The 10,618-nt window shown below is 45.0% G+C and overlaps 1 protein-coding gene across 2 annotated transcripts; it reads left to right on the top strand.

Moving 5' to 3' along the window:
• Nucleotides 1-247: 247 nt before the first annotated feature.
• Nucleotides 248-9,637, top strand: CEBPG (CCAAT enhancer binding protein gamma). Of its 2 annotated transcripts, none has more exons than XM_025366172.1 (2): nucleotides 248-812; nucleotides 6,064-9,637. In XM_025366172.1, exon 2 carries the CDS (start codon nucleotides 6,160-6,162, stop codon nucleotides 6,610-6,612), a length of 453 nt encoding a protein of 150 aa, XP_025221957.1. In that variant the 5' UTR covers nucleotides 248-812; nucleotides 6,064-6,159; the 3' UTR covers nucleotides 6,613-9,637. The 2 variants fall into 2 exon arrangements, with proteins under 2 accessions (XP_025221957.1, XP_025221958.1); XM_025366173.1 differs by lacking the exon at nucleotides 248-812 and adding an exon at nucleotides 1,127-1,530.
• Nucleotides 9,638-10,618: the final 981 nt, after the last annotated feature.

The following is a 10,618-nucleotide window of genomic DNA, read 5'->3' as shown; positions in this document are numbered from 1 at the left end:
CAATGCTAATCCTACGTGCGAAACATTTGGGTTCATTCGATTTTTTAAAAATTAGTAACAGAGATGGGGTCTCGCCATGTTGTCCAGGCTGGTCTCCACCGCCTGGGCTCAAGCCCTTCTCCCGCCTCGGCCTCCCTCGGCGCTGAGATTACAGGCGGGAGCCACCGCGTCAGCCTCCGCTCGTTTTTCGGCGACAGGGCCAGCCCGCCTGCGGGGCGTTCCGTTCGGAGAAACTCTGTGAGGGACGCCGCAGGGGCTCCCAGGGGACGCGGCGAAATCAAAACAGTCACCGGTGGTTCACAAAACTACCTCAGGAAATGCTTCCAAAGGCAGGTCTGGCCTTCACAAGGCGACGGCTCTTCAGCCTCCGACACGAACCTGAGTAGTCCACAGCACTGGGCCGCAGCCAGCCCGGGCAAGCCGCCGAGCGACCGCGGACGCCGTAGCGAGCAGCCGCCTGCTCCCGCCACACCCGCCGAGCCAGCCGCGCGGAATCCACGCCCCCGCCGTGTGCCCGCCTCCCTCCGCTAGCCGGCCCACGATTGGTCGGCTGGGGTGCCCGTCGCGAGAGAAGGCGGTGCCTCCCGCAGGCCGGCGCTCCCATTGGTCAGGATGGCGGCGACGGCGCGCGCGACCCGGCGACGAGGGGAAGCCGGTGGCCGCGGCTGCGGAACGGGCGGAGGCTGCCGGTTTCGTAACCGTCGCTCCTCCTCGCTGACTCGCGGGCTGTGAGGCCTGGGTCGGCTCGGGCCGCACCGCGCGGGGCCGCTCGGAGTGGAGGCCGCCTGGGGGCAGGCGGGCTGGAGGAGCAGGTAAAGAGGCCGCGGCGGGCGCCCTGAGATCGGGGAGGAGGAGGCCGCGGCGGTGCCGGCCGCTCGCCTGGGCGCGGGCCCGGCTCGGGGAAACCCAGCCCCGGCCCCAGAAGGCTGGCTGGCCCGGGAAGGCCCCGCGAGGCTGGAGGCGCGGGCGGCGGCGCCGCGCGGCGTCTGATGCAACCTGCCGGCAACACCCGGCGGCGGGGACGCTGAGCTCATTCCTGGCCGCGGCCCAGCGCCGCGGCGCCGCCCGTCGACCCCCGCGCTGCCCGGGGCGCCCCTCGCGGCTGGCCGAGAGCGCGCGAACGGCCGGGGAATGCCCCCTGCGGAGCCCGGCCCCCTCTCGGTGAGACGGGCGGTGTGACCGGCCAGGCTTGCATTGGCCCCTGGAGATGAAGGGTGTTCCCAGAATAGCAGAAGGTGGACCGAATCGAGCTTTAGAATCCTGCTCTTCTAGAAGGGCTCAGCTTGCGGTGATCGAAAATCTGTTCAGAAGTTCAAAGACTGATCAATAAAATAGGGAAAGCAACTAGTTTTTAAATGCATGACTTCGCAGAGATAATATTTTGCTTTGTGGAGCTGTTTGAATGTCCTGCACTTTACTGTTGAACGTAGTTTAGAAGAACACGCAACACCCACGGGTCGAATAGAGAAGAAATGAAGCACTTCGCGGGCATGGTTGGAGGGAGCGGAGCAGGGCAAACAGCCAGCAGAGGTGTCCAGATGCGGAGGATGGAAATACATGTGTGTGGGGGAGGAGAGTCTGTTTTCCAGGGCAGCTGGTGTGTTGCTTCTCTTCCCTAGGTTTACTGTTTGGTTTTCCCCTTGTTTGAGGTTTATACTGTAATCTGGCATCCTGAAATGTGTAAGATTTAGAAAGGTCTCAGTGTTGATGGGTGACACCAAAATGGGTAGTTGTGTCAAAATCGACTGCCTGTATGAATAGGTTGTCACTTAAGGCAGACTTCTCCCGTAGAAGTGTGACTCTCCGAGAAAATTTTAAAAGAAAATCCTGTGAGGGCTTGCTTTACGAAGACATTCTACATCCGGAAGCTCTTGATGTTTAAGATGTGGTCGTCTGTTAGCCCTTGAGTAGTATTTGGGATAAGCCGTTCATAAGGTCAGTTCTGCTTCTGGTAAAAGTTGCTGTAAACAAGGCTAAATAATTACAGGGTACCCAGGAGCTGAAGCATATTTCAGCTTCTTGATTCCTGCTTCTGGTGGGCACACTTGGCTGGTTCAGTTATTTTTAATACCTGCTTTTAAAAAAAGTAGGGGGAAACAAAACATTGAGAATATCCTTTAAATTCTCAAGAGCACATCATGTCTGTCCGCAAGGCTGGCTGATCTTGGAGAGATGGTTTCATCCCTGGGAAATTAAACACTATGTGCTGAGCCCCAGGTAAAGACAAACAGGACCTCATGGGGCTGAATTTGGTCTTACGGTCTAAAATTGCCTCACTTGGTCACAGTAATGGTAAGTACAGGTAGCCACGATTCCAGGTGTATTGTGCGTTCTTGGGAGGGCTGGTTCCATGGGTGGTTGTATTGATAGGTACACTGGCCTCCTGCGTTTGTGGCTCTCTAGCTCTATCAGTAAAAAAAGAAAAAAACGAGCATGAGCTTCTAATGGTTGTTTATTTACAGTCTATTTGTTTTGTGTGTTGTAAATCACTTCAAAAGGATTGGGTTAGAAAGATGATGTTGATGTTCTTCTCATGCCCCAGTGACCCACTTCTGTACTCCCAGAAAGGGGACGTCCCCTCCCTCATGGACCCTGCAGTAGATGCATGTGAAGATCCGCAGGGAGACACGACGCGGCTGGAGTTGACAGACCTAGGGAACAGATCTTCCCAGATGCCCAAAGAAAAGAGAAAGCACAGACCATTTAGGATACAGATAGTGGTTTAGTACTGTCAAGATGTGGTGTGAGGGAGGAGAGAGGGTCAGGACCTTGGATTTCATCCTGTAGACTGGAGCCAGAGCTGAATTTTCAGCAGGAGAGTGACTCACTCAGGTTTGAGTGTTCCATTGCTCTGGAGACAGAGGTTGGAGGAAGCAGGCTAGACCAGAGACCAGTGTCCCTGAGAGATGATAGTGACCTGAGGTGATTTCGATGGGATTGGGATGGAGAGGAAGGGTAGATGGGAAGTTTTTTTGTTTTAGGTGGAATTGTCAAATCCCAAAGACTAAATAGAGTTAGGACCAAGGAGAAACATCTATGACTGTTTTGAAATGTTGACCTTCATTGAGGAAACTGAGTGAAAAATTTATTTTGGTGGGCAAGGGGAGGAATATTGGATTCTAGGTGTGTGGAGAAAAGGGACAAAAACGTTGGGAAAATTCTTAATAGGTTTATTTCCCCAGCTGAAACTTGAGAAAAATTTGATTTTGTTTTACTCATTCTAACATTGTGTGCGCTTTCAATGTGACTGACATGAACGAACATTACTTGAATTAAGTTTGAATTGAAACAAAGCCTGTTACCCAGTTAGTCCACCATTCTCAATATTCATTGGGAATCAACAGCAGAGACCCTCAGACTTCAGTGTCATCAGAGTTACTTGGAGGTCTCCTTATGAAAAGATTGCTCAGCCCTGTTCTTAGAACTCCGATTCTAAGTCTGGGGCAGCCTGAGAAGTTACATTTCTAAAGAGTTCCTGGATGATGATGATCCTGGTCCAGGGACCACACTTTGAGAGCCACTGCTCTTCAGCTTTCCTGCGGTTTCCTACTTGAGTGATTCACATGGAAGGAAGCCAGGCGCCACCCTGCTTCCTGTAGGCTGAACTTTGGAATAGTGTTTGTCCACAGAGGAGCCGGACTTGAATTTAGGACTCAATGTCCAGCTTTGAAATAAACACTTTTTGCCTGTTGTAGCTGTTCAGTAAATGTGTGTGGAAGGAACAAAGCATAAATGAGAGTGGCCTTTTCTGTGTAAAACCTCTTAGCTCTTTGATCCCCTTTTACTTGGTTAATTTTCTCTTCACTTTAAGAGCTATTTATATGGTTAAAGAACTTTTTAAACAAAACATTCTTGGAGTTATTTTGATTATCTCCAAGTTTCTCTTTCTTACATTTTCACCAGCTTGTAGGTTCAGTGAATACTCTTTTCACGCCAAAGGGCTTACCTTTAAAACCTCGCCTACCACACACGTTCAGCCTAGTACCTTGCAAGATGAGTCAGGCAGAGGTGAAAGAGCCCTTCCCTGTTCCTGTATCTTTGGATATGGAAACAGGCATGAACGTCGCTGAACTTGGACCCTGTAGTGAATAAGAGCTGTTAGTGACTGAAGGTCGTGGTGTGTTGTCTGTAGAAAAGTGTCTTACTATTCCACATCCCTCATTTACATATAGGGAATAGACGCCCACGGAAGAAAAGAGATTTACCCAAACTAAAATAGGGGGAGCCACAGCCAAGACAAGAACTGGCCTGGTCACCGGTCTGTACCGTTTTGGATCGTTGCTATCTCTGAGCATGGCCACATTGACTGTAGAGAGCTTTAAGGGCTAAAAATATAATTGGTATATAAAAAAGTAGAGAAATAAGGTGAACATGATTATGATTGTTAAGACAGTCTCAGGAGAGGTGTTAACCAAGTTCTTAATAATTGAGTCAAGCACTTCTACTCACTTGACACCAGATAGATAAGCAATAATAATGTTAGGTGGCACTAAGCATGGCTCAGATTAATACTGAACAGCCACTTTTCTACTGAAAGAAAAATGAGGCAACCTAATAATGACCAAAGGAAATTGTGAACTGTCTGTTACTGAAGATAGGCTTGGAGTGGATAGCCTTCATCATTTGGAGGGACGCTTTCTGTCTTGCCTTAGTGCTGGAGTGAGAACAGATGACGTACTAGCTCAGGGCCGGCTGTGTGGCTTTGAAAACAATGGAAAGTAATGACACATGGACTTTTTAAAGCAAAGATGTTTTTTAAAAAGAGACCAATAAACCGTGTACAGAATTGCCTGGCTAAAGGTTTGGATGTAGCTACTGGTGTTGGCTAACTGAGCTTTCCCTCATTGTGGGATCACTGTATAAATCTGACTCCAGATTTTTTCCACTGATGTAATTTTAGCAGTTTTGTGAAAAGAGAACAGGATAGGTTTATGTTCCTAACACTGCTTTCTAAATGTCTAAGAGTGCCCTGACACCTTGGTGGACACCGTTCACTGAACTGAGTCAGTTTATCTTGAAGCGGCCTCCTGATGATAGGATAGTCACGCTTTTACACTTCTTGGGGCAACTGTAGGGACTTGATTGGATTCAGAGTAATCCACATGTGACTGGTTTTTGAAACTGTGACTTCATTTCTGCAGGCAGCGGCACAGAGGTGCTTCAGAGCTGGTGCATCCTCCGAGCTCACATGAGCTCATTTGGTAGCGCGAAGTGGTCACAGGCACGGCAGCTGCTCAGCTCCTTTGTCCAGCCCGGGTCCCAGGACCTGCACTTCCTTGGATGCTTTATGAGGGCTTCTGTTTCTTTCCTTGTGGTTTCAGGTTGAGTGTGTTTTGATGTTTTATTAATTATGTCAAGAAACAGAAACACACTTTTTACAAGCCTGGTGGGATGGGGAGCAAATTGAGTGTCAGAGCTCCTAAATTCAAGAAACTAACTCAGTAAATTTTGTTAAACTGTGGAATTATCGTTTGAGGTCATTAAAAAATAAAGCAAAAAACTCCCGTTTCAAAATATCCCATAAAGAGAGCTCTGGGAGAGAACTCAAGTCCTCGATGACTCCCTCTCTGCATATTAGAACATGGAACCCCGAGAGGTGATAGCATGGTATTCCTCATGAATACTGGAGACAGAGCACGCCACCCCAGCCTTCTGTTTTGACTTGAACCAACAATGGAAACTTTCCCCCCTTTCATTGCAGGTGTCTCTCCTACCAAGGTCAGCTGCAGCTTCTCCCTGGCAGATTGTCAAGTGCTGTTAGTTCACATGTGCCACCTAATTAGTGGCAGTCTTTTATTTTCCTCCCATTTTTGATAACAATCGCAGAAGGGCAGTGCCCTCAGGGATCCAGGTGGGCTGAGTTTCGCCTGATGGTGCTTGTGTACTGACTTACCGTTCTAAGTGAAATGATTTAGACTTCAGAAACATTGCAACAGTTGGCAGTTGCTGTAGACTTTTCTCAGCAGAATCAATTAATGTTGGCCTGATGTTAGGTACATACAAGTTTAATCTTATTTGATCCTGTCGTTTCAAACATTTTAATGCAATTTATTTTTTAACTAGGTACATGTGAAGATTTTTTGGCAGCTTAGCGTGGAAACCATTGATCACCTTGCTCTCGTTTCTACCTGTTCTGTGTTGGCAAAGGAGAGTGCCCAAATGAGCAAGATATCGCAGCAAAACAGCACTCCAGGGGTGAACGGAATTAGTGTTATCCATACCCAGGCACATGCCAGCGGCTTGCAGCAGGTTCCTCAGCTGGTGCCTGCTGGCCCTGGGGGAGGAGGCAAAGCCGTGGCTCCCAGCAAGCAGAGCAAAAAGAGCTCGCCCATGGATCGAAACAGCGATGAGTATCGGCAGCGCCGAGAGAGGAACAACATGGCTGTGAAAAAGAGCCGGCTGAAAAGCAAGCAGAAAGCACAAGACACGCTGCAGAGAGTCAATCAGCTCAAGGAAGAGAATGAACGGTTGGAAGCAAAAATCAAATTGCTGACCAAGGAATTAAGTGTACTCAAAGATTTGTTTCTTGAGCACGCGCACAACCTTGCAGACAACGTACAGTCCATTAGCACTGAAAATACGACAGCAGATGGCGACAGTGCAGGACAGTAGACCTCACCCTTTCCAGACTTCACAGCTTGTGGTTTGAACATTAAAGGTGTGACCACCGACACCACTCATGTCAGTGGCTGAAAGTTGTCCTTTTCCATGATTCAAAGACCCATTGAAGGTTATTTTCTAGGATCAGCACTGAAGAGTTGATTAGCTAAAAATGTTAGCCTTGTAATTCGAATATCTGGTTTTAAATGATAGAGATTTTTGTGGGGGTCAAAATCCCCCAAATGTTAAGGTATATGGTAAAAAAAAAAAAAAGAACTATCTGGGATCCCGATGTTCTTAATAAATCCTGACTTCCCAAGAAGTGCTTCTTTTTTAAGTTGACAAAAGGAATGGGGAACTGGCAGGCCATGCAGAAGGTTCTTGGTTTTAATGGGTAGACTGAATTGGATTAAGAAAAGTTGAATGCCACCTATGGTAATCTATTTGTGATTTTCTTCTAAATTATGTATTATAAATTCATAGAGCTATAGAAAGCAATGAGTGAGTAATTTGGAGTGATTTTATGTATGGCATAAACTTTGTTTTAACATAATTAGTACTGTTTTCCCCCAAAAGTACAAGTTTTTGAATAGTGATGTCAGGTTAAGTAAAGAAACCTCATCACATCTTATAGGCATTGTGTGGCCAATTGACTTAAAATATACAAATAACATTTAGGAAGCAAATAGATTCAACACAAAAATAAAACTAAAGCATAGGAATTATGTTTTTGGGATACCTTTGCGCTTAGATTGGCATTATTTTATTCTAAAAACCCAACTCAGTGGTGTAGAGAAACTTGTGTACCAAAATTTTAGTTTGTGCAGATGCTAGTAAAGTAAGTGTTTTTTTGGATACAATTTTGACAGCCAAGTTAGTAAACAAAATGTCTTAACAGTTTGATGACACAGCGTACTAATTAGGGTTTGGAATATTAATTCAGAAGGTAGTTTCTCTTGTGTTCAAAATAGCTACCATGGGGCCATTATTTTTAAAATCAAAAATTTATTCTGAAGGCTCATTTTGGTATTTGATCTTAACCAAGTGACTGTTAGAGAAATGTATCAACTCCATGCCATCTCCCAAAATAATTGTCTAAGAAAACTTGAAAGTGTAAGGTTTTAACCTTTAATTTATTTCTCTTAAATACGTCTTTTGATATTGTTTTTGTGACATTTCTTTTTCTGGTTAGTGGACTTTCCAGACTTTGTACCACTGCTTCTGTTTATTCATTTATATGCTTTTGTGTCCCATAAATTATTTTAGAAAATGCTGATAAAACTCAGGAGATTGACATTTTTGTTGAGATAAAAAATGACAGTTGCTAAAGTAGGGACTCTCTCGAGTCTGGCTTACGTCAGTGTTGGTAGTTTAGATTGTCTTTGTCAACGTTTTTTCTTTTGTGTTTTGTTTTGTTTTGTTTTCTTTCTCTTTTTTTCTTAGCACACTTCTGGCTCAAATTTGTGTATTTTTTGTGTGCCTGGGCTGGAGATGAGAGACCGAGTCATAACTGATTTAAAAGTTTGTGTGGCCAGGTATCTTATTTGAACATGGTCATTTTTGGCCACGTTGCTGTTTCTTACTAGGACTTGGGATGAGGTAGCCAGAATGAAACTCAAGTTGCACCCTCTGGTTGGTGGAAGAGTGCTGACCGCGCCATTTCTTGGCAGAAGGCATCATGGTGCCCAGGAACTCAGCAAAGCCATTATTAGAGTTCTGAGGCCCTTCTGAATGTAAAACAGGAGCCCAGGAGATGCTGTCCCAGGAGGGCTATTAACTCCCTATAGAGCCAGGAGACAGGAGGGGGGTTTCTAGGGTCCAACACCAGCTTACCTTGGGAGTATGGATCTACCCATGAAGGATGAGAGATGTTTTGAATAACTAGCCAGGACACACCACAGGATCCTACTGGATCCTTAGCAGCTGATTGGTATTACATAATTAATTGGAGATGCATTAGGTCACTTGAATGTATAAGCACCTGTGGTAGGTGCTACAGACATTTCAATCTCTGATTTACTAAAAAAATATCTTTGGGAATTCGATGCCCCCATGGAATTTATGGTTACGAGTTATGTGAATTGACTTAAGTATCTTGAAAAAGAAACTTGAGGGAAATCATCAGGGGTGTGTACTCAGTATTTCAAATCAGAACACAAGATTGGATCTTTTGGAAAAATGAGTTCAAGCTTTCCTGTTACCCATGGAAATGCAAAGTTTAGCACAAGCAAGCAATTAGGCAGAGAACAAAAATGTTAACCATTGTGTTGTCTGTCTTCCTGGAGTGGTTGGAAATTGTAATTTGATAGATTTATCAGTATAAAATTAGGGAAACCAAGTGTGGGGAATGAATCAATTTAGAGTTTTGGGAACTGTAAGGTGACTTCTGTAACTTTCGTTCTGTGTGTGACCTGTGAACCATTAGGATGTGATCTGCCCTTGTGGGCAGGTCCAGCAGTTTAGGAGTTAGGCTTTAGCGTAAGTTTCTAGCTGCATAAGATGAGTCTCCTGGGATAGGTGCGCTTTGGCTGGTTTTGGCCGCAAATGGTAAGATCAGAGCAGCTCTTCCTGCTGCTGGCCCCTGAAATCAGTTGTTGGGATGCCATTGCAGATACTAAGTAGTAAGATTTTAAACACCACCAGGTCTGAAATGCAGGTCATGAGTGTGAAATTCTCCAATTTACATAACAAGTAGAAGTATAGACAGTTTTTAACATTTGGTATTAAAGGAGAGGAAATTGTAGCAGCTTTTCACGTTTCCTAATCCCCATTAGAGGGCTTGAGACCTTGTATCTGAACAGCCGATTTCGCACTCAGTGCTTTTTGATGCCTTAGAAATAGGAGAATTGTTTTGTTTGACAAAAGCTGGGAAGGAAAAAGTCCGTTCTGCAGCTGTTAGATCTGCCTCTCAGGAAAAAGTACTAACTTGTTCTTTTTGTTCCTGGCTTTCATCAATTTGTGAAATTTCTCTATTTTTTTAAATATAATTTTATTTCTTTCAACAAATTTAAAATAAAAAACAACTTTGGAACAATGACTTGTCTTTCATTGTGGCTTTCTTTATATTAGATACCAAAAAGCAGTCCAGATGTTAAACAGCTGGGAAGCCCAGGCAGGCGCCTTGCCGTCTTTCCTGTTCCCACACTGGACAGCCGGGGGTAGGGGTGGGGAAAGTGGGGAGACAGGCAGAGGTATTTGCGTCCAAGTCTAGATCTCCCCGATTGCCCTTAGTGGATAGGAAAATAGTTTTCTCTGAACATGGGATACATCTTTAGTTACATTTTTAGTCACTTGGTCTAAACTAAAAATTATACCAGAATAGGGAAAGGAATAAGTGAATAAATGGGTTCCTGTTTAATCACCTAGTGTCTCAGAGCATGGTTCCCATTTAGGGAAGAAATTCTTGTTTCGAGGTAGATAAAGAATGTAAAGTAAGGCCATTCCCCTATCTGGAGTTTTGTAGTACATGTGGACACCGTCTTCATTTACATCATGCCATAGAGTATAGAGAGGAATTTGCTGATTTCATAAACATCGTTGAGTCCAGGGAGCTGATGTGAATTGAGTATTTCAAGGGAATGCCATTTAAATGCTTTTCTTCTATGATTCCTCAATTATTATTTTCATGTCTTGGGAAATAAATTTCTGCTTGCTGCATCTTAATAAAAAGTGGAGGTCAGGAATTATTTCTATGGGAAGTGTGGCCCGTTTCACTTCTTTGAATTAGTTGTAATTTAGAATCCAATAACGTGTCTTGGGGAATTTTACCAAGCGATGACATCTTTGTGAGGGGGCCAGGTCTTTTTCTGACGAAAGCACTGTTACATCAGCTCATCCACTGCCTGTGCCTAGCCAGAGAGTTCATATGCGTTTTACAGTTTTACATACACTCAGAGAACACCATTGCCTAGGTATTATTTTACTGTAATATCCCACTCCTCACAGAGCTCTAGGCCTGAAAGCTGTAGAGGCATCTAGAGAAATGGGGGTTATAGAATTGAACTTGGAAAAGGAATAA

This window comes from Theropithecus gelada, chromosome 19, assembly GCF_003255815.1.
Source record: "Theropithecus gelada isolate Dixy chromosome 19, Tgel_1.0, whole genome shotgun sequence".
NCBI lineage: Eukaryota > Metazoa > Chordata > Mammalia > Primates > Cercopithecidae > Theropithecus > Theropithecus gelada.
Note: the sequence above shows the minus strand (reverse complement) of the source record. Positions and strands in the feature narration are given on the sequence as shown.

Coding starts and splice junctions, on each gene's coding strand:
- CEBPG (XM_025366172.1), top strand. CDS start 6,160: ATGAGCAAGATATCGCAGCAAAACAGCACTCCAGGGGTGAACGGAATT.